Source organism: Tachyglossus aculeatus, chromosome 22, assembly GCF_015852505.1.
Source record: "Tachyglossus aculeatus isolate mTacAcu1 chromosome 22, mTacAcu1.pri, whole genome shotgun sequence".
Classification (NCBI taxonomy): Eukaryota; Metazoa; Chordata; class Mammalia; order Monotremata; family Tachyglossidae; genus Tachyglossus; species Tachyglossus aculeatus.
In genome coordinates this window covers 49,818,739-49,846,298 of record NC_052087.1, presented here as the reverse complement: position 1 = coordinate 49,846,298, position 27,560 = coordinate 49,818,739, and the positions used below count along the sequence as shown (strand labels likewise).

Here is a 27,560-nt window from a genome sequence, read left to right as displayed (position 1 = left end):
TTGTATCTACCCCAGTGCTTAGAACAGTGCTCGGCACATAGTAAGCACTTTAACAAATTTTGAGGGAAGCGGCGTGGCTTAGTGGAAAGAGCCCGGGCTTGGGAGTCAGAGGACGTGGGTTCTAATTCCGGCTCTACTGCTTGTCAGCCGCGTGACTTTGGGCAAGCCACTTAACTTCTCTGGGCCTCGGTTCCCTCATCTGGAAAATGGGGATGAAGACTGGGAGCCCCACATGGGACAACTTGAATACCTTGTGACAACCTGATCACCTTGTAACCTCCCCAGTGCTTAGAACAGTGCTTTGCACATAGTAAGCGCTTAATAAATGCCATTATTATTATTACCCCAGCGCTTAGAACAGTGCTTTGCACATAGTAAGTGCTTAATGCCATCATCATTATTATTATTGTGTCTACCTCAGCGCTAAGAACAGTGCTTTGCACATAGTAAGCGCTTAATAAATGCCATCATTATTATTACCGTGCCTACCCCAGTGCTTAGAACAGTGTTCGGCACATAGTAAGCGCTTTAACAAATTTTGAGGGAAGCGGCGTGGCTTAGTGGAAAGAGCCCGGGCTTGGGAGTCAGAGGATATGGGTTCTAATTCCGGCTCTACCGCCTGTCAGCTGCGTGACTTGGGGCAAGCCACTTAACTTCTCTGGGCCTCGGTTCCCTCGTCTGGAAAATGGGGATGAAGACTGGGAGGCCCACGGGGGAGAACCTGAGACCTTGTATCCCTCCCAGCCCTTAGAACAGTGCTTGGCACGGAGTAAGCGCTTAACAAATACCATCATTATTATGATTTATTTACAAATACCATCATTATTATGATTTATTTATTTATTCCTGTGAGAGAGGCACCTCCGGGGCCCCAAAGGAAAAGGCAAGTCGTTCCCTGGACTGGCCAGCAGGGGGCAGAGTGAGTCTTCAAATAGAGACTGCAGGGCAAAGATTCATTCATTCATTCAATCAATATTTATTGATTGATCAATCTTTATTGATCGATCAATCAATATTTATTGAGCATTTACTGTGCGCACAGCACTGTACTAAGCGCTTGGCCAAGATCTGGAAGTCCATTCATTCATCCAGAGAAGCAGCGTGGCTCAGTGGAAAGAGCGCGGGCTTTGGAGTCAGAGGTCATGGGTTCAAATCCCAGCTCTGCCAATTCATTCATTCAATCGTATTTATTGAGCGCTTACTGTGTGCAGAGCGCTGTACTAAGCGCTTGGGAAGGACAAGTTGGCAACATAGAGAGACGGTCCCTACCCAACAACGGGCTCAATTGTCAGCTGGGTGACTTTGGGCAAGTCACTTCACTTCTCTGGGCCTCGGTTCCCTCATCTGTAAAATGGGGATTGACTGTGAGCCCCCTGTGGGACAACCTGATCACTCTGTAACCTCCCCAGCGCTTAGAACAGTGCTTTGCACATAGTAAGTGCTATGCCAGCGTGGCTCAGTGGAAAGAACCCAGGCTTTGGAGTCAGAGGTCAGGGGTTCAAATCCCAGCTCTGCCAAATGTCAGCTGTGTGACTTTGGGCAAGTCACTTCACTTCTCTGGGCCTCAGTTACCTCATCTGTAAAATGGGGATTAAAACTGTGAGCCCCCCGTAGGACAACCTGATCACCTTGTAACCTCCCCAGCGCTTAGAACAGTGCTTTGCACATAGTAAGCACTTAATAAATGCCATCATCATCATCATTATTCATTCAATCGGATTTATTAAGCGCTTACTATGCGCAGAGCCCAAGTCTGAAAGCACCCCTCTTCGCTGCTTTTCGGGGGGTACAGGGATCGACGGAGATACCCTCCAGCGGGACAACAAGGCTGGAGCTCGGGCCATGCGGACGGCTCACCCTCAGCGGGCAGCACGGCTTAGCGGCTAGAGCCCAAGCCTGAGAATCAAAGTCATGGGTCTAATCTCAGCTCTGCCACTTGCCTGCTGTGGGACCTTGGGCAAGCCCCTTCACTTCTCTGGGCCTCAGTTATCTCATCTGGAAAATGGGGATGAGGGTGGGAGCCCCATAGAGGGACAGGGACAGTGTCCAACCTGATTAACTCATATCTTCCCCGGTGCAGAGCACTGTACTAAGCACTTGGGAAGTACAAATTGGGAACATATAGAGACGGTCCCTTCCCATGCCCTCCCTCCACACATCCACCAAGCTAGCTCTCTTCCTCCCTTCCTCCTACTGAGAGCTCACCTCCTCCAAGAGGCCTTCCCAGACTGAGCCCCCTTTTTCCTCTCCTCCCCATCCCCCCCGCCCTACCTCCTTCTCCTCCCCACAGCACCTGCATATATGTTTGCACAGATTTATTACTCTATTTTTCTTTTACATATTTACTATTCTATTTGTTAATGATGTGCATTTAGCTTTAATTCTATTTGTTCTGACGACTTGACACCTGTCCACATGTTTTTGTGTTGTTGTCCGTCTCCCCCTTCTCGACTGTGAGCCCGTTGTCGGGTAGGGACCGTCTCCATATGTTGCCGACTTGTACTTCCCGAGCACTTAGTCCAGTGCTCTGCACACAACAAGCGCTCAATCAATCAATCGTATTTATTGAGCGCTTATTGTGTGCAGAGCACTGTACTAAGTGCTTGGGAAGTACAAATTGGCAACATATAGAGACAGTCCCTACCCAACAGTGGGTTCACAGTCTAAAAGATATGACTGACTGACTGAATGAATGAATAAATAAATAAAATAGGGGATCTGGACAGCCCGCCCAGCACACGTTCGGTTTGAGGACCAACTCTGTCCCTCACTGGTGGGCTCGGTTTGAGGACCAACTCCGTCCCTTTCTCTTGGGGAATGGGGATGAGCTGGGAGCTGGACAGAAACAGCAGAAAGGTTCGAAGGTTAGGGGTCAGAGGCAGGAATTGAGAGCTGGAGAAGAGGTCAAGATTTCCCTGTCCACCCCCATTCCCAGTCCCCGCCGGGTGAGCACTTCCCCCCCTGCTCCGCTGGCCGGGGTGGGGAGGAGACAAAAGCCACACAGATGACAAGGCGGCTGGGATCAGACACTTATTAAGTACAAAATGAAGAGACACCGCGTCCCGCTTCCTTCCCACGGAGAGGAGCCTCCGACGGCCGGGGTGGGGCCGGGCTGGGCCCGGTCACTTCTTGGCAGCCTCGGCCCGGGCTTCGGCATCTCTGGCCTCCTGGGCGGCTAGGAAGAGGGCCCGCTCCTCCTGGAAGGCCTGCAGCTCCTCCACAGTCAGGCTGGAGGGGAAGGAGACGAGGTCGGACGGGGGCCGAGGGGTTGAGTCCCGGCTCCCGGCCTCCATCATTCCCGCTTCTTACATCTGGGCCCAAAGCCGATCGCTCTCCCCCAGCCCCCCTCAACCTCGCTGGGAACACCCGTATTGCCCCAAGGAACAACGGAAATGGGGCCTCCTCCGAACCCAACTGAACCCCGCTGATCCCAACTGTGAGCCCGTTGTTGGGTAGGGACCGTCTCTATATGTTCATCATCATCATCATCAATCGTATTTATTGAGCGCTTACTATGTGCACAGCACTGTGCTAAGCGCTTGGGAAGTACAAATTGGCGACATCTAGAGACGGTCCCTACCCAACAGTGGGCTCACAGTCTAAAACGGGGAGACAGAGAACAAAACCAAACATACTAACAAAATAAAATAAATAGAATAGAATATGTTGTCATTGTAATTCCCAAGTGCTTAGTCCAGTGCTCTGCACACTGTAAGCGCTCAATAAATAGGACCGAATGAATGAATGAATGAACGCCCATCCCAACACACACTCAACCAGACCAGCAGAGTGGTGTCACTCACACACACTCTCTCTCTCGTTGTGGGCAGGGAATGTATCTGTTATACTGTACTCTCCCAAATGCTTAGTACAGTGCTCTGCACACGATAATCGCTCAATAAATGATACACTTGTTGTGGGCAGGGAATGTATCTGTTATATAGTACTCTCCCAAATGCTTAGTATAGTGCTTTGCACACGATAATCGCTCAATAAATGATACACTTGTTGTGGGCAGGGAATGTACCTGTTATATAGAACTCTCCCAAATGCTTAGTATAGCACACGATAATCGCTCAATAAATGGTACGTCCCCATCCTCCCCCTCCAACACCCCCAGAGAGCTTTGTTCAGGCTGAGAACCTACCAGGATCCCGCTGCCTCCTCCACTGATACTAAACGCTGATAGATGGGGTGCGGAGGTATTGGGGGGCATTGGGGGTGGCTTAGGGGGTTGAATAAAGAGAGACTGTGAAGCCAGGGGTCATGCCTACCAACTCTACTGCGTCGCACTCTCCCAAGCACTTAGTACAGTGCTCTGCAGGCAGCAAGCGCTCAGTAAATACCATTCTTTTTTTTTAAGTTATTTGTTAGGCGCTTATTATGCTCCAGGCACGATACAGAGCGCAGGGATCGATACAAGCTAATCAGGTTGGACAGTCCCCGGCCCAGGTGGGGACCACTGTCTTGATCCCCATTTTACGGATGGGGCCGCTGAGGCTCAGAGATGCCAAGCGACTTACCCAATGTCACGGAGCAGGCAGGTGGCGAAGCCAGGATTAGAACTCAGTTCCTTCTGACTCCAGGCCGTGCCGCTTCTCTTAATACTGTGAGCTCCACATGGGACAGGGACTGCGTCCAACCCGATTTCCTTGTATCCACACCGGCGCTTGGTACGGTTCGCTGTCGGGAGAGCAGCGTGGCTCAGTGGAAAGAGCCTGGGCTTTGGAGTCAGAGGTCAGGGGTTCAAATCCCGGCTCCGCCAACTGTCAGCTGTGTCACTCTGGGCAAGTCACTTCTCTGGGCCTCAGTGACCTCACCTGGAAAATGGGGATGAAGACTGCGAGCCCCCCGTGGGACAAACCTGATCCCCTTGTAACCTCCCCAGCGCTTCGCACACAGTAAGCGCTTCATAAATGCCGTCCCTATTATTATTATTACGGTGCCTGGCACGTAGAAAGCGCTTATCAAATATCGCTATTATTATTGTCTCCCCCTTTTAGACTGTGAGCCCACTGTTGGGTAGGGACTGTCTCTATATGTTGCCAATTTGTACTTCCCAAGCGCTTAGCACAGTGCTCTGCACATAGCAAGCGCCCAATAAATACGATTGATGATGATGATGATGATTATTATTATTATTATTGCTATTAACTGACTGACAGGTGTGTGTCTCTCATTGTCCACCTCAGTCCAGTGCCCAGAGAGCCCGTTCCCGCCCCGCCGTGCCCCTTACTCTCTGACGACGCGGATTCCGAGGGAGCGGGCGCTGCCTATGATGGAGCGGACGACGGAGACCAGGGGGACATCCTGTCGGAGGAAGGCTTCGTCCTGCGCTTTCACCAGGGCGATCTCGTACACGTGCTTCAGGGTCACCAGCCCGGCCACTTCGCGCCCTGGAAGGAGAGGCCAGGGGATTGGCATCCTCGACCAAGGACTGCCGCCCGTCCCCCCCCCATCTCAGTCACCGGAACCCTAACTGTCCCGTCTGGCTCTTTGCTGAATGCTTATGTTGCCAACTTGTACTTCCCAAGCGCTTAGTACAGTCCTCTGCACACCGCAAGCGCTCAATAAATACGACTGAGTGAATGCTTGCGTCTGAGCCACTGGCCTGGCCTGAATAACCTCACTAATAATCACAGTAATGATGATGATAATGACATTTGTTAAGCGCTTACTACGTGCCAGGCACCATACTAAGCACTGGGGTGCATACAAGCAAATGGGGTTGGACGCAGTCCCTGCCCAGCATGGGGCTCACGGTCTCCATCCCCACTTTCCAGATGAAGTAGCGGAGGCTCGGAGAAGTGAAGTGGCTTCATTCATTCACTCAATCGTATTTACTGAGCGCTTACTGTGTGCAGAGCACTGTACTTCGCGCTTGGAAAGTACAATTCAGCAACAAATAAAGACAATCCCTACCCAACAACGGGACTTGCCCAAATCGATCAATTGTATTTATTGAGCGCTTACTGTGTGCACAGCACTGGACTAAGTCACGCAGCAGATAGGTGGCGGAGCCGGAATTAATAATAATAATAATAATAATGATGGCATTTATTAAGTGCTTACTATGTGCTAAGAACTGTTCTAAGCACTGGGGTGGATACAAGGTTATCATCTTGTCCCACATGGGGCTCACAGTCTTAATCCCCATTTTGCGGATGAGGTAACTGAGGCCCAGAGAAGTGCGGTGACTTGCCCAAAGTCACACAGCTGACAAGTGGCGGAGCCGGTATTAAAACCCAGGACCTTCTGACTCCCAAGCCTGGGCTCTAGCCACTAGGCCACACCCCTCCCCTAAAGCCTCCTGGCTTCTTACAGCCGATTTGCCTTCGGCTGAACCCCCAACAGGCTGGGAGGGGACGAATCCAAGCGCTTAGTACAGTGCTCTGCACACAGTAAGCGCTCAATAAATACGACTGCATGAATGAACGAATGCCCTTTGGGTCTTCCACCGCATTCATTCATTTGGAGTCAGAGGTCATGGGTCTATATGTTGCCAATTTGTACTTCCCAAGCGCTTAGTACAGTGCTCTGCACATAGTAAGCACTCAATAAATACGATTGATGATGATGGGTTCAAATCCCCACTCCACCAATTGTCAGCTGTGTGACTTTGGGCAAGTCACTTCACTTCTTTGGGCCTCAGTTCCCTCATCTGGCTCATGAATGAACGAATGCCCTTTGGGTCTTCCACCGCATTCATTCGTTCAATCGTATTTACTGAGCGCTTACTGTGTGCAGAGCACTGGACTAAGCGCTTGGGAGACGCATTCCCTGCCTACGAGCTTACAGTCTAGAGGGGTTGTGCCTTCCCAAAGGGTAAATTGAGGAAAGGAAGAGTTAGAAGCCGGAAAACTCTTCCCTCCTCGCCTCTCTTGCTATAAATTCATTCACTCCTTCAATCACATTTATTGAGCGCTTGCTGTGTGCAGGGCACTATACTAAGCGCTAGGGAAGGACAAGTTGGCAACATATAGAGACGGTCCCTACCCAACAGCGGGCTCACAGTCTGGAAATCTTAGGGGTTTTTATTGCCATTGTTCCAGGCCAGAGGTGCAGGGGCCGAGTTGGCGTGACTGTCTCTGCTTCTCTCAGAGAAGCAGCACGGCTTAGTGGTTAGAGCCCGGGCCTGGGAGCCAGAAGGTCATGGGTTCTAATCCCGGCTCCGCCGCTTGTCTGCTGTGGGACCTTGGGCAAGCCACTTCACTTTCCTGGGCCTCAGTGACCTCATCTGGAAAACGGGGATCGGGACTGTGAGCCCCACGTGGGACAGGGCCTGTGTCCAACCTGAAGCGTGGCTCGGTGGAAAGAGCCCGGGCTTTGGAGTCAGAGGTCATGGGTTCAAATCCCCGCTCCGCCAATTGTCAGCCGGGTGACTTTGGGCAAGTCACTTCACTTCTGTGGGCCTCAGTTTCCCTCATCTGTAAAATGGGGATTAAGACTGTGAGCCCCCCGTGGGACAACTTGATCGCTTTGTAACCTCCCCAGCGCTTAGAACGGTGCTTTGCACATGGTAAGTGCTTAATAAATGCCACTATTATTATTATTATTCGCTTGTAGCCACCCCAGCGCTTAGTACAGTGCCCGGTACATAGTAAGCGCTTAGCAAATGCCAGAATTACTATTATTATCTCTGCTTTACCTGCCAATCGGGCCCTGTTGTCCGAGGCTACTGGAGTCCCGGGGGGTAGCCTGGGATTTCCCTGGGGCAGTTTGGACTGTAAGCTGTGTCCAACCTGATTAGCTTGTATCTACCCAGCGCTTAGAACAGTGCTCGACACATAGTAAGCGTCTAAGACCATCCTCATCATCCTCTAGACTGTAGGCTAGAAAAGCAGTGCAGGCTAACGGATAGAGCCCGGGCCTCTGAGTCCTAAGGTCCTGGGTTCTAGTCCCCGGCTCTGCCGCTCGTCCGCTGCGTGACCTTGGATAAGTCGCTTCACTTTTTTTTTTTAATGGCATTTATTAAGCGCTTAGTATGTACAAAGCACTGTTCTAAGCACTGTCACTGGGCCTCGGTGACCTCATCTGGAAAACGAACGCTCAGACTGCGAACCTCAGGTGGGACAGGGACTGTATGCAACCTGATTACCTTGTATCTCCCCCAGCACTTAGAACAGTGTCTGGCACATAGTAAGCGTTTAACAAATACCACTACGATTACTAGTTTTAGCTGTGGGTAGGGAATGGATCCGTTATATTGTGCTGTCCTCTCCCAAGCGCTCAGTACAAGGCCCTGCACACAGTGAGTGCTCAATAAACCTGACTGACGGTGTCAGGACGCACATCCCTCACATCTGGCAGCGTGGCTCAGTGGCAAGAGCCCGGGCTTTGGAGTCAGAGGTCATGGGTTCAAAACCCGGCTCCGCCACTTGTCAGCTGGGTGACTCTGGGCAAGTCACTTCTCTGGGCCTCAGTTCCCTCATCTGGAAAATGGGGGTGAAGACTGTGAGCCCCACGTGGGACAACCTCCTAGGAAGCAGCTCCCTCTCCATCCCCCCCGGCCTTTCCTCCTTCCCTTCCCCACAGCACCTGTATATATGTTTGTACGTATTCATTACTCTATTTATAAGCGCTTAGTACAGTGCTCTGCACATAGGAAGCGCTCAATAAATACGATTGATGATTGATGATGATGATGGCCATGGCCCATCCCGGCAGCTTGATAGCCCCCTCCTCCCAACTCCTGGCCAAAAAAGGAGGAACTGAAGGTACCAGAGACTCCTTGCCTGTTCCAATCCATCCCCCGCATTCTTCCCTGATTCCACCGCAATCAGGGTGGCACGGAAACTTGGATTTCTCTCCTGAGGCCTAATTTTTATTTTATTTTTAATGGTACTTGTTAAGCGCTTACTACCGGTCAAACACTATTCTAAGCCCTGGGGTGGATACAAGTGAATTAGGTTGGATATACTCTCTGTCCTGCATGGGACTCACACAGTCTAAGTAGGACACGCTGCCAACTTGTACACCCCTCGTCCCCCTCTCCATCCCCTCAATCTTACCTCCTTCCCTTCCCCACAGCACCTGTATATATGTTTGTACATATTTATTACTCTATTTATTTATTTTACTTGTACATATCTATTCTATTTATTTTATTTTGTTACTATGCTTGGTTTTCTTCTCTGTCTCTCCCTTTTAGACTGTGAGCCCACTGTTGGGTAGGGACTGTCTCTATATGTTGTCAACTTGTACTTCCCAAGCGCTTAGTACAGTGCTCTGCACACAGTAAGCGCTCAATAAATACGACTCATTGATTAATTGAGGGAGTGTAGGAGTTTCTCTCCAAAGATGTGATTTTTTTTTTTTTTTGGATGGTACTTGGGCGTTTACTATTTGTCAAGCACTGTTCTAAACACTGGGGCAGAAACAAGATCAAGTGCAACACCCAATCTCCATCCCATGTAGGGCTCATAATCTAGACCACGGGCTTGGGAGTCAGAAGGACTTGGGTTCTAATCCCAGCTCCGCCACAGGTCTGCTGGGTGACCTTGGGCAAGTCACTTCACTTCTGTGGGCCTCAGTTCTGTCATCTGTAAAATGGGGATAAAAGTGTGAGCCCCATGTGGGACAGGGGCTGTGTCCAACCGGATTAACTCGTATCCACCCCAGTGCTTAGTAGAGCGCCTGGCACACAGTAAGCGCTTAACCAACACCATCATTATTATTAATAACTTATATAATAATAATAATGATGGTGGCATTTGTTAAGCACCTACTATGTGCAAAGCACTGTTTTGAGCCCTGGGGGGGGGAATACAAGGTAATCAGGTTGTCCCACGTGGAGCTCACAGTCTTCATCCCCATTTTCTTCATCCCTCCTCCCCCTCCCCCCCGCCTTACCTCCTTCCCCTCCCCACAGCACCTGTATATATGTATATATGTTTGTATGTATTTATTACTGTATTTATTTTATTTGTACATATTTAGTCTATTTATTTTATTTTGTTAATATGTTTTGTTTTGTTCTCTGTCTCCCCCTTCTAGACTGAGAGCCCACTGTTGGGTAGGGACCGTCTCTCTATGTTGCCAACTTGTACTTCCCAAGCGTTTAGTACAGTGCTCTGCACACAGTAAGCGTTCAATAAATATGATTGAATGAATGAAAGATGAAGGAACTGAGGCCCAGAGAAGTGAAGTGACTTGCCCAAAGTCACACAGCTGACAAGTGGCAGAAGCGGGATTAGAACCCACGTCTGGCTCAGTGGAAAGAGCCCGGGCTTTGGAGTCAGAGGTCATGGGTTCAAATCCCAGCTCCGCCAACTGTCAGCTGTGTGACTTTGGGCAAGTCACTTAATTTCTCTGTGCCTCAGTGCCCTCGTCTGTAAAATGGGGATTAACACTGTGATCCCCCTGTGGGACAACCTGATCACCTTGTAACCTCCCCAGCGCTTAGAAAAGTGCCTTGCACAAAGTAAGCGCTTAACAAATACCATCATTATAATTATTACCCTAGTGCTTGGAACAGTGCCTTCCACATTAGTAAGTGCTTAACAAGTACTATTATTATTATTATTATTATAATTTAAGTGGTTTGCCTTCCTGGAGGGTTTTAGTCCCTTCTAGACTGTGAGCCCACTGTTGGGTAGGAACCGTCTCTATATCATCATCATCATCATCAATCGTATTTATTGAGCGCTTACTGTGTGCAGAGCACTGTACTAAGCGCTTGGGAAGTACAAGTTGGCAACATATAGAGACAGTCCCTACCCAATAGCGGGCTCACAGTCTAAAAGGGGGAGACAGAGAACAAAACCAAACATACTAACAAAATAAAATAAATAGAATAGATATGTACAAGTAAAATAAATAGAGTAATAAATCTGTACAAACATATATACATATACACAGGTGCTGTGGGGAAGGGAAGGAGGTAAGATGGGGGGGAAGGAGAGGGGGACGAGGGGGAGAGGAAGGAAGGGGCTCAGTGTGGGAAGGCCTCCTGGAGGAGGTGAGCTCTCAGTAGGGCCTTGAAGGGAGGAAGAGAGCGAGCTTGGCGGACGGGCAGAGGGAGGCCATTCCAGGCCCGGGGGATGACGTGGGCCGGGGGTCGATGGCGGGACAGGCGAGAACGAGGTATAAGTTGTCAACTTGTACTTCCCAAGCGCTTAGTCCAGTGCTCTGCACACAGTAAGCGCTCAATAAATACGACTGAATGAATGAATGAAATGTTTGATTTCTGTTGCCGAGATCCCTCCTTTGCAGGGGGGCGGGCAAGTCCTTGCCCCTGAATCCGGAGAACAGGAAGGATCCTCTTCCGGCTCCCGGCCTAGGCGGGGCCGTCTCACCCCCTCCCCGACGACGCCCCTCACCTGTATTCCTGGCTCCCTTCTCTATCCCGGCCGCCGCCTTCAGGAAGTAGGAGACCGTGGGTGGCTTGATCTTGATCTCAAACGTCCGGTCCGGCTGGGGACGGGAAACAAACGTGCCGTTGGGATTCCCTCTCGCTCCTCCCGATCCTCGCTCCCCCGCGCCGGTTCGCCCTCGCTCCCTCCCAGGTTCAACCGATCGACGGTAATAATAATAATACTATGTGCACAGCACTGTTCTAAGCACTGGGGGGTTACAAGGTGATCAGGTTGTCCCACGTGGGGCTCACAGTCTTAATCCCCATTTTACAGATGAGGTAACTGAGGCTCAGAAAAGTTAAGCGACTTGCCCAAGGTCACACAGCAGACATGTGGGGGAGCCGGGATTTGAACCCATGACCTCTGACTCCAAAGCCCGGGCTCTTTCCACTGAGCCCCACCTCCTTTTTCTTGGCTCCCTCTAGACCGCCGGCCCGTGACGGGCGGGGGAACGTCCCTACCGACGCCCTCGGAAAAACTGGGGGAAAAGCGGAGACCTTCACAAAGATCCTGGTGGGAAGAGGTATGCCTTCCTTGTAGTCCTTGGTGAGCTCGTTGAATTCCTTGCAGAACTGGGCGATGGGGAGCCCGCGCTGAGGAAAGAAAACGGAGTGGGAAAAATCGCAGTTAATTATAATAATAATAATGTTGGTATTTGTTCAGCGCTTACTATTACTGTGTGGCTCGCCCACCCCACCGGCACCTGCTTCCCTGGGTAATAATAATAATAATGATGGAATTTGTTAAGCGCTTACTATGTGCAAAGCACTGCTCTAAGCGCTGGGGTAGATACAAGGTCATCAGGTGGTCCCACGTGGGGCTCGGAGTCTTCATCCCCGTTTTCCAGGTGAGGTCCCTGAGGCCCACAGAAGTGAAGTGGCTTGCCCAAAGTCACACAGCTGGCAAGTGGCAGAGCTGGGATTCGAACCCGTGACCTCTGACTCCCAAGCCCGGGCTCTTTCCACTGAGCCCCGCTGCTTCTTCGGTTTTCACCTCCTCCTCAAGGCCCTGGATCGACCGTGGCCTCGAAGAACGGGGCATCTGGCTCCTACTCTGGTCCCCCCCAGCGACCGGCTGTGTGACCTTGGGCAAGTCACATAATAATAATTGTGGTATTTGTTACGCGCTATGTGCCAGGCACTGTTCTAGACGCCGGGGTGGAGACACGCAACGCGGGTTGGACACGGTCCCTGTCCTCCGTGGGGCTCACAGTCTTCATCCCCATTTTACAGGTGCCGTAACTGAGGCCCTGAGAAGCGAAGTGACTTGCCCAAGGTCACCCAGCAGACAAATGGTGGAGCTGGGATTAGAAACCGGGTCCTCTTGACTCCCAAGCTCGTGCTCTATCCACTCACCTGTGAAATGGGGATGAAAAACCCATTTTCCCCGGGTCCCCCGCCCTAACTGAGGGCCCCACGACCTATTATTATTATAATCAATCAATAACATATAATAATTATATAATATAATAATGTAATAATAAACGTATATAAATATAACAATATAATTATACAATATAATAAAATATATAATATAATAATAATCAATATAATATACTCAATAAATACGATTGATGATGATTATTATTAGCACTGTGACCCATCGCGTCGAACAGCGTTTGGCGCAGAGTCTGCGCTGAACAAATTTCACTATTACGAGAAGCAGCGTGGCTCAGTGGAAAGAGCCCGGGCTTCGGAGTCAGAGGTCACGGGTTCAAATCCCGGCTCTGCCACTTGTCAGCTGGGTGACTTTGGGCAAGGCGCTTCACTTCTCTGGGCCTCAGTGACCTCATCTGGAAAATGGGGATGAAGACTGTGAGCCCCCCGTGGGACAAGCTGATCACCTTATAGCCTCCCCAGAGCTTAGAACAGTGCTTTGCACCTAGTAAGCGCTTAATCAATGCCATTGTTATTAAAAGCCCGGGCCCTGAAGTCAGAGGAGCTGAGTTCTAATCCTGCCTCTGCCGCGTCTGCCGGGTGTCCCTTTTAGACTGTGAGCCCACTGTTGGGTAGGGACTGTCTCTATATGTTGCCAATGTGCAACATTGTACTTCCCAAGCGCTTAGTACAGTGCTCTGCACATAGTAAGCGCTCAATAAATACGATTGATGATGATGATTGGATAAGTCACTTCACTTTTCCAGGCCTCAGCTCCTTCTACCTCACCTCACCCTCTCCTACTACAATCCAGTCGGCACATTTCGCTCCTCTAACTGGCTACCGACTCACTGTATCCCCATCTTGTCTATTTCATTCATTCTATCGCATTTATTGAGCGCTTACTGTGTGCTGAGCGCTAGGAAGGTACAATTCAGCAACAAATAGGGGCAATCCCTGCCCTCAACGGGCTCAGAGTCCACCGCAGCGCTTGGGTCCGGAAGCAGCGTGGCTCAATGGGAAGAGCCCGGGCTTGGGAGTCAGAGGTCGTGGGTTCTAATCCCGGCTCCGCCACTTGTCAGCTGTGTGACTTTGGGCAAGACACTTCACTTTAGAGAAGCAGCGTGGCTCAGTGGAAACAGCCCGGGTTTTGGAGTCGGAGGTCATGGGTTCAAATCCCGGTTCCGCCACTTGTCAGCTGTGTGACTTTGGGCAAGTCACTTCCCTTCTCTGGGCCTCAGTTCCCTCATCTGTAAAATGGGGATGAAGACTGTGAGCCCCCTGTGGGACAACCTGATCACCTTGTAACTCCCCAGTGCTTAGAACAGTGTGTTGCACATAGTAAGCGTTTAATAAATGCCATCATCATTATTATTATTATTATTCTCTGTGCCTCAGTGACCTCATCTGGAAAATGGGGATGGAGACTGTGAGCCCCACGAGGGACAACCTGATGACCCTGTATCTATCCTGGCGCTTAGAACAGTGCCCGGCACATAGTAGGTGCTTAATAAATACCATCATTATTATTATTACCCCGGCGCTTAGAACAGTGCTCGGCACATAGTAAGCGCTTAACAAATACCATCATTATTTATTATTACCCCAGTGCTTGGCACATAGTAAGTGTTTAACAAATACCACCATCATCAATCATATTTATTGAGCACTTACTATGTGCAGAGCACTGTACTAAGCGCTTGGGAAGTACAAATTGGCAACATATAGAGACAGTCCCTACCCAACAGTGGGCTCACAGTCTAAAAGGGGGAGACAGAGAACAAAACCAAATATACTAACAAAATAAAATAAATAGAATAGGTATGTACAAATAAATAAATAGAGTAAAAAAATATGTACAAGCATATATACATATAATATCATTATTACTGTTATTGGGATGAAGACTGTGAGCCCCACGTGGGACAACCTGATTACCCAGTATCTACCTCAGTGCTTAGAACAGTGCTCGGCACAGAGTAAGCACTTAACAAATACTATTATTATCATTACCCTGGCGCTTAGAACAGTGCTTGGCACATAGTAAGCACTTAACAAATACCATCATTATGGGGATGAAGACTGTGAGCCCCACGTGGGACAACCTGATTACCTGGCATCTACCCCAGCACTTAGAACAGTGCTTGGCACATGGTAAAGCGCTTAACAAATACCATTATTATTATTACCCTGGCGCTTAAAACTGCGCTCGGGACATAGTAAGCACTTAACAAATACCATCCTTACTATTATTACCCCGGCGCTTAGGACAGTGTTCGGCACATAGTAAGCACTTAACAAATAGCATCCTTACTATTATTACCCCGGCGCTTAGGACAGTGTTCGGCACATAGTAAGCGCTTAACAAATACCATTATTATTATTACTATGCTTAACAAATATCATTATTATTATTACCCCGGTGCTCAGAACAGTGCTCGGCACGTAGTAAACGCTTAACAGATACCATTATTATTATTATTCTTGTTACTACCTCGATGCTTAGAACAGTGCTCAGCACATAGTAGGCGCTTAACAAATACCATCATTATTATTATTGCGCTTAACAAATACCACTATTATTATTACCCCGGTGCTTAGAACAGTGCACATAGTAGGCACTTAAAAAATACCACCATCATTATTATTACCCTGGCGCTTAGAACAGTGCTCGGCACAGGGTAAGCGTTTAACAAATACCATCATTATTATTATTACCTCGGCGCTTAGAACAGTGCTGGGCACATAGTAAGCGCTTAACAAATACCACCATTATTATTATTACCCCGGCGCTCAGAACAGTGCTGGGCACATGGTAAGCACTTCACAAATACCATCATTATTATCATTATTATTATTACCCCGGCACATAGAACAGTGCTGGGCACATGGCAGATGCTTAGCAAATACCATCATTATCACCATGGCGCTTAGGGCAGTGCTGGACACATAGTAAGCGCTTAACAAATACCATCATTATTATTATTCCCCCAGCACTTAGAACAGTGCTGGGCACATCGTAAGCGCTTAAAAAATACCATCATTATTATTATTATTACCCCGGCGCTTAGAACAGTGCTGGGCACATAGTAAGCGCTTAACAAATACCACCATTATTACCCCGGCGCCTAGGGCAGTGCTGGGCACACAGTAAGTGCTTCACAAATACCATCATCATCATTATTATTATTATTATTACCCCAGCGCTTAGAACACTGCTGGGTACATAGTCAGCGCTTCACAAATACCATCATCATTATTATTATTACCCCGGCGCTTAGAACAGTGCTGGGCACATAGTAAGCGCTTCACAAATACCATCATCATTATTAGTATTATTGCCCCAGCGCTTAGAACAGTGCTGGGCACATAGTAAGCGCTTCACAAATACCATCATCATTATTAGTATTATTACCCCAGCGCTTGGAACAGTGCTGGGCACATGGTAAGCGCTTAACAAATACCATCATTATTACCCCGGCACCTAGGGCAGTGCTGGGCACACAGTAAGTGCTTCACAAATACCATCATCATCATTATTATTATTATTATTATTACCCCAGCGCTTAGAACAGTGCTGGGCACATAGTAAGCGCTTCACAAATACTATCATCATTATTATTATTACCCCGGCGCTTAGAACAGTGCTGGGCACATAGTAAGCGCTTCACAAATACCATCATCATTATTAGTATTATTACCCCAGCGCTTGGAACAGTGCTGGGCACATAGTAAGCGCTTCACAAATACCATCATCATTACCAGTATTATTACCCCGGCGCTTGGAACAGTGCTGGGCACATGGTAGGCGCTGAACAGATACCATCGTTATTATCATTATTATTACTACCCCGGCGCTCAGGACGGTGGTGGGCACATAGTAACCACTTCACAAATACCATCATCATTATTATTATTATCCCAGCGCTTAGAACAGTGCTGGGCACATGGTAAGCGCTTCACAAATACCATCATTATTATCATTACCCCGGCGCTTAGAACAGTGCTGGGCACATAGTAAGCGCTTCACAAATACCATCATCATTATTAGTATTATTACCCCAGCGCTTGGAACAGTGCTGGGCACATAGTAAGCGCTTCACAAATACCATCATCATTACCAGTATTATTACCCCGGCGCTTGGAACAGTGCTGGGCACATGGTAGGCGCTGAACAGATACCATCGTTATTATCATTATTATTACTACCCCCGGCGCTCAGGACGGTGGTGGGCACATAGTAACCACTTCACAAATACCATCATCATTATTATTATTATCCCAGCGCTTAGAACAGTGCTGGGCACATGGTAAGCGCTTCACAAATACCATCATTATTATCATTACCCCGGCACTTAGAACAGTGCTGGGCACATAGTAAGCGCTTCACAAATACCATCATCATTATTAGTATTATTACCCCAGCGCTTGGAACAGTGCTGGGCACATAGTAAGCGCTTCACAAATACCATCATCATTACCAGTATTATTACCCCGGCGCTTGGAACAGTGCTGGGCACATGGTAGGCGCTGAACAGATACCATCGTTATTATCATTATTATTACTACCCCGGCGCTCAGGACGGTGGTGGGCACATAGTAACCACTTCACAAATACCATCATCATTATTATTATTATCCCAGCGCTTAGAACAGTGCTGGGCACATGGTAAGCGCTTCACAAATACCATCATTATTATCATTACCCCGGCGCTTAGAACAGTGCTGGGCACATAGTAAGCGCTTCACAAATACCATCATCATCATTATTATTATTATTATTATTATTACCCCAGCGCTTGGAACAGTGCTGGGCACATAGTAAGCGCTTCACAAATATGATCATCATTATTATTATTACCCCGGCGCTTAGAAAAGTGCTGGGCACATAATAAGCGCTTCACAAATACCATCATCGTTATTATTATTGCCTCAGCACTTGGAACAGTGCTGGGCACATAGTAAGCGCTTCCCAAATACCATCATAATTATTAGTACTATTGCCCCAGCGCTTGGAACAGTGCTGGGCACATGGTAGGAGCTTCACAAATACCATCGTCATTAGTAGTATTATTGCCCCAGCGCTTGGAACAGTGCTGGGCACATAGTAAGCGCTTCACAAACACCATCATCATTATTAGTATTACTGCCCCAGCGCTTGGAACAGTGCTGGGCACATAGTAAGCGCTTCCCAAATACCATCATCATTATTAGTATTATTGCCCCAGCGCTTGGCACAGTGCTGGGCACATGGTAGGCGCTGAACAGATACCATCACTATTATCATTACCCCGGCGCTCAGGACAGTGGGGGGCACATAGTAAGTGCCTCACAGATACCACCCCCCTTTCTGCTGATGATTCTGATACCCGTGGGCATCCTGTGGCATTGGTGGGTGTCCCCCTCGTTCCCATCCCAGCGTGGCTCAGTGGAAAGAGCCCGGGCTTTGGAGTCAGAGGTTACGGGTTCGAATCCCGGCTCCACCACAAGTCTGCTGTGTGACCTTGGGTAGGTCACTTCACTTCTCCGAGCCTCGGTTCCCTCATCTGTAAAAACGGGGATTAAGACTGTGAGCCCCAGGTGGGACAACTTGATCACATTGTATCCCCCTCAGCGCTCAGAACAGTGCTTTGCACACAGTAAGCGCTTAACGAATGCCATTACAGAGAAGCAGCGTGGCTCAGTGGAAAGAGCCCGGGCTTCGGAGTCAGAGGTCATGGGTTCGAATCCCGGCTCCACCACAAGTCTGCTGTGTGACCTTGGGTAGGTCACTTCACTTCTCCGAGCCTCGGTTCCCTCATCTGTAAAAACGGGGATTAAGACTGTGAGCCCCAGGTGGGACAACTTGATCACATTGTATCCCCCTCAGCGCTCAGAACAGTGCTTTGCACACAGTAAGCGCTTAACGAATGCCATTACAGAGAAGCAGCGTGGCTCAGTGGAAAGAGCCCGGGCTTCGGAGTCAGAGGTCATGGGTTCGAATCCCGACTCCACCACTTGAACGCTGGGTGACTTTGGGCAAGTCACTTCACTTCTCCGAGCCTCAGTTACCTCATCTGTAAATGGGGATGGGCTGTGAGCCCCACGGGGGGACAACCTCCTGAGAGCTCCCCTCCTCCAGGAGGCCTTCCCAGACTGGGCCCCTTCCTTCCTCCCCCCCTCGTCCCCCTCTCCATCCCCCCCACCTTCCCGCCTTCCCTTCCCCACACCACCTGGACAGATGTTTGTACAGGGCAACTGGGTCAGAGAAGTTAAGCGACTTGCCCAAGGCCACACAGCAGACAAGTGGCGGAGCCAGGATTGGAACCCACGTCCTCTGACCCCCGAGCCCGGGCTCCTTCTAAGCCACGCCGCTTCTCCAATTTCATTGTCTATTTCATTCCCTCTCATCTCACCTTGTAACCTCCCCAGCGCTTAGAACAGTGCTTTGCACGTAGTAAGCGCTTAATAAATGCCATTATTATTATTATTATCAAGCGCTTAGTGCAGTGCTCTGCACACAGTGAGCGCTCAATAAATACGATTGCTGATGATCCCGTGTGCCCATCACCCACCCCGTGGGCACCTGTCCGAGGATGGGTCCCAGGGGGGGTCCCGGTCGGGCCTGTCCCGCCCTGACGACGGAGCGGATGACACCGGCCGCCTCTACCCTCCGCAGGGCCCGGGGGGCCCCCCGCAGCTTCGACATGGCCGGATCACGCCGGGAGGCCCGCCGGGAGGAGGCGCCGGGGGCCGGGGCCGCGGGGAGGCCGCCTAGGCCGGCCCTCAGGCCCTCAGGCCGCTCGGTGCCCCGCACGCGGTCGTTGAGGTGAATGAGGGGGGCGAGGGGAAGGAGAGGGGCAGCAGGAGGGCGTCTAGTCCAGCCCCCGGGCGCTCAGTACGGTGCTCTGCACGCGGTCGGCGCCCCGTAAGCGCGACTGGGTGAATGGGGAGGGCGAGGGGAGGGGGAGAGGAGGAAGAGGAGGAGGAAGAGGAGGAGGAAGAGGAGGAGGAAGAGGAGGAGGAGGAGGAGGAGGAGGAGGAGGAGGAGGAGGAGGGGGAGGAGGAGGAGCAGACCAGGCCTTAGACCCCCGCCACGCCGGGTCAAAGGTCAGGGGGATCGTGGCAGCAGGCGGCAGGAGGAGGCAGGGGGCGCCAGGGGGCGCTGGTTCCGGCAGGAGGCGCAGGAGGAGGCAGGGGGCGGCAGGGGGCGCTGGTTCCGGCAGGAGGAGGCAGGGGGCGGCAGGGGGCGCTGGTTCCGTCGGCAGGCGGCAGGAGGAGGCAGGGGGCGGCAGGGGGCGCTGGTTCCGGCGGCAGGCGGCAGGAGGAGGCAGGGGGCGCTGGTTCCGGCAGGGGGCGCTGGTTCCGTCGGCAGGCGGCAGGAGGAGGCAGGGGGCGGCAGGGGGCGCTGGTTCCGTCGGCGGGCGGCAGGAGGAGGCAGGGGGCGGCAGGAGGCGCTGGTTCCGGCAGCAGGCGGCAGGAGGAGGCAGGGGGCGGCAGGGGGCGCTGGTTCCGGCAGCAGGCGGCAGGAGGAGGCAGGGGGCGGCAGGGGGCGCTGGTTCCGGCAGGGGGCGGCAGGGGGCGCTGGTTCCGGCAGGAGGCGGCAGGGGGCGGCAGGGGGCGCTGGTTCCTGCAGGAGGAGGCACGGGGCGGCAGGGGGCAGTAGGGGGCGCTGGTTCATTCATTCATTCAATCGTATTTATTGAGCGCTTACGGTGTGCAGAGCACTGGACTAAGCGCTTGTTGCGGCAGGAGGAGGCAGGGGGACGTCAGGGGGCGCTGGTTTCGGCAGGAGGAGGCAGGGGGCGGCAGGAGGCGGCACGGGGCGGCAGGGGGCGCTGGTTCCGGCAGGAGGAGGCAGGGAGCGGCAGGGGGCGCTGGTTCCGGCAGGAGGAGGCAGGGGGCCCTGGTTCATTCATTCATTCAGTCAGTCAGTCAGTCGTATTTATTGAGCGCTTACTGTGTGCAGAGCACTGGACTAAGCGCTTGTTCCGGCAAGGGGCGGCAGGAGGAGGCAGGGGGGGCGGCAGGGGGCGCTGGTTCGGGCAGGAGGCGGCAGGAGGAGGCAGGGGGCGGCAGGGGGCGCTGGTTCGGGCAGGAGGCGGCGAGAGGAGGCGGGGGCGGCAGGGGGCGCTGGTTCCGGCAGGAGGCGGTAGGAGGAGGAAGGGGGCGGCAGGGGGCGCTGGTTCGGGCAGGAGGCGGCAGGAGGAGGCACAGGGCGGCAGGGGGCGCTGGTTCCGGCAGGAGGCGGCAGGAGGAGGCAGGGGACGGCAGGGGGCGCTGGTTCCGGCAGGAGGCGGTAGGAGGAGGCACGGGGCGGCAGGGGGCGCTGGTTCCGGCAGGAGGCGGTAGGAGGAGGCAGTGGACGGCAGGGGGCGCTGGTTCAGGCAGGGCCGCGGGCAGCCCTGAGGGAGGGAGGCCCCCATCCCGCCGCAAGGAATGCTGGGCGGCCTAGGCCCTCCCCCAGCCACTCACTCAATCGTATTCATTCATTCACTCATTCATTCATTCACTCATTCATTCATTCATTGATTCATTCGTATTTATCGAGGGCTGACTGTGTGCAGAGCACCGGACTGAGCGCTTGGGAGGGTACGCTATAACTACAAGCAGAGACATTCTTGCCATAATTAGTTTACGTATATCTGTGTGTGTTTGTGTATGCATATAATAATAATGATGGTATTAACTAAGCGCTTACTATGTGCAAAGCACTGTGCATATATGTGTGTGTGTGTTTGTGTATACATATATAATAAGAATAATGATCAATCAATCAATCAATCAATCGTATTTATTGAGCGCTTACTATGTGCAGAGCACTGTACTAAGCGCTTGGGAAGTACAAATTGGCATCACATAGAGACAGTCCCTACCCAACAGTGGGCTCACAGTCTAAAAGGGACTGTGAGCCCACTAATAATGGGCTAATACTAATAATGATGGTATTAAGCGCTTACTGTGTGCAAAGCACTGTTCTTAAGCACTGGGGAGGTTACAAGGTGATCAGGTTGTCCCACGGAGGGCTCACAGTCTTCATCCCCATTTTCCAGATGAGGTCACTGAGGCCCACAGAAGGTAAGTGACTTGCCCAAAGTCACACAGCTGACAATTGGCAGATCCGCGAGATATATATATATATACATATATACATATACATATATACATATACATATATACATATACATATGTATAGCAGCATGGTTCAGTTTAAAGAGCATGAGCTTAGGAGTCAGAGGTCATGTGTTCAAATCCGCCCACTTCAGCCAATTGTCAGCTGTGTGACTTTGGGCAAGTCACTTTAATCAATCAATCGTATTTATTGAGCGCTTACTGTGTGCAGAGCACAAGTTGGCAGCATAAACTTCACTTCTTTGGGCCTCGGTTACCTCGTCTGTAAAATGGGGATGAAGACTGTGAGCCCCACGTGGGACAATCTGATCACCTTGTACCCTCTCCAGCACTTAGAACAGTGCTTTGCACAGAGTAAGTGCTTAAAGCATGGCTCAGTGGAAAGAAGCCGGGCTTTGCAGTCAGAAGTCATGGGCTCAAGTTCGGACTCCACCATTCATCAGCTGTGGGACTCTGGGCAAGCCACTTCACTTCTCTGTGCCTCAGTTACCTCATCTGTAAAATGGGGATGAAGACTGTGAGCCCCACGTGGGACAACCTGATGACCTTGTAACCTCTCCAGTGCTTAGAACAGTGCTTTGCACATAGTAAGCACTTAATAAATGCTATCATTATATACATGTATATGTGTGTATACATATACATATGTATGAGTTTATATATAATACGTATTATATAGCTATAATTCTATTTATTCTGATGTTTTTGAGAGCTCACCTCCTCCAGGAGGCTTTCTGTGATTGAGCCCCTTTTTTCCTCCCCATCCCTCCCCCACCCTACCTCCTTCCCCTCCCCACAGCACTTGTATGTATTTGTACAGATTTATTACTCTATTTATTTTACTTGTGCATATTTACTACTCTATTTTGTTAATGATGTGCATATAGCTGTAATTCTAGTTATGGTGACAGTTTTGACACCTGTCTGTCAAATGTCTCTTTCGTTTGTCCATCTCCCGCTTCTAGACTGTGAGCCCGTTGTTGGGTAGGGACCGTCTCTATATGTTGCCGGCTTGTACTTCCCAAGTGCTTAGTACAGTGCTCTGCACACAGTAAGCGCTCAATAAATACAATTGAATGAATGAGTTTACACATTCCCTGTCCACAACGATGCTGCAGCGTGGCCCAGTGGAAAGAGCCCGGCCTTGGGAGTAAGAGGTCATGAGTTCTAATTCCGCCTCCGCCACTTGTCTGCTGAGGGACTTTGGGCCAATCTCATCACTTCTCTGTGCCTCAGTGACCTCATCTGTAAAATGGGGATGAAGACTGTGAGGCCCACGTGGAACAACCTGTTTACTTTGTATCCCCCCCCCCCCAGCGCTTATTTTACTTGTACATATCTATTCTATTTATTTTATTTTGTTAATATGTTTTGTTTTGTTCACTGTCTCCCCCTTCTAGACCGTGAGCCCACTGTTGGGTAGGGACCGTCTCTATGTGTTGCCAACTTGTACTTCCCAAGCGCTTAGTACAGTGCTCTGCACACAGTAACCCTCAATAAATACGATTGATTGATTGATTTTATTTTGTTAGCATGTTTGGTTTTATTCTCTGTCTCCCACTTTTAGACTGTGAGCCCACTGTTGGGTAGGGACTGTCTCTAGATGTTGCCAACTTGTACTTCCCAAGCGCTTAGTACAGTGCTCTGCACACAGTAAGCGGTCAATAAATACGATTGATTGATTGATTCATTGATTGGGTCTTGTAGTTCCTCTCCTTTTCCGAAGCGGGCTGGATGCCTAACGGGACGCACGGAATTCTGGGTTTTGTAGTTCTCCATTGCCGAAGTGGCTGGATTCCTACCCGGGCGCATGGCATTCTGGGTTTTGTAGTTTCTCGCCTTCTCCGAGGCGACTGGGTCCCTACCCGGGCGCACGGCATTCTGGGCTTTGTAGTTCCGGGCGCACGGCACTCTGGGTTTTGTAGTTCCTCTCCGAAGCGGCTGGGTCCCTACCCAGGCGCACGGCATTCTGGGTTTTGTAGTTCCGGGCGCACGGCATCCTGGGTTTTGTAGTTCCTCTCCAAGGCGGCTGGGTCCCTACCAGGGCGCACGGCATTCTGGGTTTTGTAGTTCCTCTCCGAGGCGGCTGGGTCCCTACCAGGGCGCACGGAATTCTGGGTTTTGAAGTTCCTCTCCGAGGCGGCTGGGTCCCTAACCAGGGCGCACGGCATTCTGGGTTTCGCAGTTCCGGGCGCACGGCATTCTGGGTTTTGTAGTTCCTCTTCGAGGAGGCTGGGTCCCTACCAGGACGCACGGCATTCTAGGTTTTGTAGTTCAGGGCGCACGGCATTCTGGGTTTTGTAGTTCCTCTCCGAGGCGGCTGGGTCCCTACCAGGGCGCACGGAATTCTGGGTTTTGAAGTTCCTCTCCGAGGCGGCTGGGTCCCTAACCAGGGCGCACGGCATTCTGGGTTTCGCAGTTCCGGGCGCACGGCATTCTGGGTTTTGTAGTTCCTCTCCGAGGCGGATGGGACCCTACCAGGGCGCACGGCATTCTGGGTTTTGTAGTTCCGGGCGCACGGCTTTCTGGGTTTTGCAGTTCCTTGCCTTCTGGTTCGGGAGTCGCTTGACTCCTTGTGGGGAGGTGCCGCCCTGCAGCGCCCTGTAGTGGCTCCTATTTGGGAATTTGGAAGCCGACTAGGCTCCCATTCGATCTACTTTCTTTAAATTATTTAAAATTTAATTTTAATTTAATTAAATTTAAATTAAAATTGAGTTTTAATAATAATGATGATGATGGCATTTGTTAAGCGCTTACTATGTGCGAAGCACTGTTCTAAGCGCTGGGGGAATACAAGGTGATGAGGTGGTCCCCCGTGGGGCTCACAGTCTTCATCCCCATTTGACAGATGAGGGAACTGAGGCTCAGAGAAGTGAAGCGACTTGCCCAAAGTCACCCAGCTGACGAGTGGCAGAGCGGGATTAGAACCCACGACCTCTGGCTCCCAAGCCCGGGCTCTTTCCACTGAGCCACGTTTTAGCCTTTTTTGAGCGCCCAAGGGTGAGCCTAGCGGCTTGGAACAGGGGGCTGTTTAACCCAGAGAAATCCTAGGTCCTGTTCACAAAATAATGATAATAATAATAATAATGGTATTAAGCACTTACTATGTACCTAGCACTGTTCTAAGCGCTGGGGTAGATACAAGGTGATGAGGTTGTCCCATGTGGGGCTCACAGTCTTCATCCCCATTTGACAGATGAGGGAACTGAGGCTCAGAGAAGTGAAGCGACTTGCCCAAAGTCACCCAGCTGACGAGTGGCGGAGTCGGGATTAGAACCCACAACCTCTGGCTCCGAAGCCCGGGCTCTTTCCACTGAGCCACGTTTTAGCCTTTTTTGAGCGCCCAAGGGTGAGTCTAGCAGCTTGGAACAGGGGCTGTTTAACCAAGAGAAATCCTAGGTCCTGTTCACAAAATAATGATAATAATAATAATAATGGTATTTGTTAAGCACTTACTATGTACTATGCACTTCCCAAGCTTTTAGTCCAGTGCTCTGCACACAGTAAGCGCTCAATAAATACAATTGATTGATTGGCCTCCCTGCCTCCTGTCTCTCCCCGCTCCAGTCCATACGTCACACTGCTGGCTGGGTCATTTTTTCACAGAAACATTCAGGATGTGTCACCCCTCTCCTCCAAAACTCCAGTGGTGGCCTGTCCACCTCCGCATCAAACAAGAACTCCTCTCCGTTGACTGTAAAGCTGTCCATCCCTGCACACAGTGGGCGCTCAATAAATGCGATTGAATGAACGACTCCCCACAGCACCTATGTATCTATCTGTAATTTCTTGTTTTATCTATTTGTATTAATGTCTGTCTCCCCCTCTAGACCGTGAGCTCGTTGTTGGGTAGGGACCGTCTCTATATGCTTCCAACTTGTGCTTCCCAAGCGCTTAGTCCAGTGCTCTGCACACAGTAAGTGCTCAATAAATACAATTGAATGAATGAATGAATCCCCTCGCCCCCTCCTGCCTCACCTCCCTTCTCTCCTTCTCCAGCCCAGCCCGCGGACTTCGCCCCTCTGGTGCTGCTCACCTTCTCACTGGGCCTCCATCTCACCTGTCTCGCCTCCGACCCCTGGCCCACGTCAATCAATCAATCCATCAATCGTATTTATTGAGCGCTTACTGTGTGCAGAGCACTGGACTAAGCGCTTGGGAAGTCCAAGTTGGCAACATACAGAGACGGTCCCTACCCAACAGTGGGCTCACCGTCTAAAAGGGGGAGACAGAGAACAAAACCAAACATACTAACAAAATAAAATAAGTAGAATAGATATGTACAAGTAGAATAGATATGTACAAGATACGTCCTGCCTCTGGCCTGAAATGCCCTCCCTCCTCAACTCTGCCAGACGATTCCTCTCTCCCCATCCAGAGCCTTCCTGAAGGCCCATCTCCTCCAAGAGGCCTTCCCTGACTGCGCCCTCCTTTCCTCTTCTCTCACTCCCTTCTGCGTCGCCCTGACTTGCTCCCTTTGTTCATCCACAGCACTTGATGATGATGATGATGATGATGATGATGATGGCATTTATTACCATTATCATTTTCACCTCCTCCAGGAGGCCTTCCCAGACTGAGCCCCCTCCTTCCTCTGCCCCTCCTCCCCCTCTCCATCCCCCCGCCTTACCTCCTTCCCTTCCGCACAGCACCTGTATATATGTATTATATATTATTATAATTATTATTGTTACAATTATTATTATTATTACTTTCCCAAGTGCTTAGTTCAGTGCTCTGCTCTCCCCCTTGTCCCCCTCTCCATCCCCCCCATCTTACCTCCTTCCCCTCCCCACAGCACCTGTATATATGTTTGTACAGATTTATTACTCTATTTATTTATTTATTTTACTTGTACATATCTATTCTATTTATTTTATTTTGTTAGTATGTTTGGTTTTGTTCTCTGTCTCCCCCTTCTAGACTGTGAGCCCACTGTTGGGTAGGGACCGTCTCTATGTGTTGCCAACTTGTACTTCCCAAGTGCTTAGTACAGTGCTCTGCACACAGTAAGCGCTCAATAAATACAATTGATTAATATGTATATATGTTTGTACAGATTATTACTCTATTTTACTTGTACATATCTATTCTATTTATTTTATTTTGTTAGTACATTTGGTTTTGTTCTCTGTCTGCCCCTTCTAGACTGTGAGCCCACTGTTGGGTAGGGACTGTCTATATGTTGCCAACTTGGACTTCCCAAGTGCTTAGTACAGTGCTCTGCACACAGTAAGTGCTCAATAAATACAATTGATTGACATGTATATATGTTCGTACAGATTTATTACTCCATTTTACTTGTACATATCTATTCTATTTGTTTTATTTTGTTAATATGTTTGGTTTTGTTCCCTGTCTCCCCCTTCTAGACTGTGAGCCCGCTGTTGGGTAGGGACCGTCTCTCTCTGTTGCCAACTTGTCCTTCCCAAGCGCTTAGTACAGTGCTCTGCACACAGTAAGTACTCAATAAATACGATTGATTGATTGATTGAGCGCTTACTATGTGCAGAGCACTGTTCTGAGCGCTGGGGAGGTTACAAGGTGATCAAGCTGTCCCACGGGGGGGCTCACAGTCTTCATCCCCATTTTACAGATGAGGGAACTGAGGCCCAGAGAAGTGAAGTGACTTGCTCCAAGTCACACAGCTGTCGACAATTGGCGGAGTCGGGATTTGAACCCGGGGCCTCCCGTCGAGGGGCGTGACCTGCGGTCG

The 27,560-nt window shown here is 50.4% G+C and overlaps 1 protein-coding gene across 1 annotated transcript; it reads right to left on the bottom strand.

The window, feature by feature from the left end:
• Positions 1-3,017: 3,017 nt before the first annotated feature.
• MRPL11 (mitochondrial ribosomal protein L11) lies at positions 3,018-19,691 on the bottom strand. The gene is made up of 5 exons (XM_038764762.1): positions 19,299-19,691; positions 11,855-11,950; positions 11,322-11,415; positions 5,237-5,396; positions 3,018-3,228 (listed from the first exon to the last, which is right to left on the bottom strand). The coding sequence occupies exons 1-5, from the start codon at positions 19,419-19,421 to the stop codon at positions 3,123-3,125; spliced, it is 579 nt and encodes a 192-aa protein (XP_038620690.1). The 5' UTR covers positions 19,422-19,691; the 3' UTR covers positions 3,018-3,122.
• Positions 19,692-27,560: the final 7,869 nt, after the last annotated feature.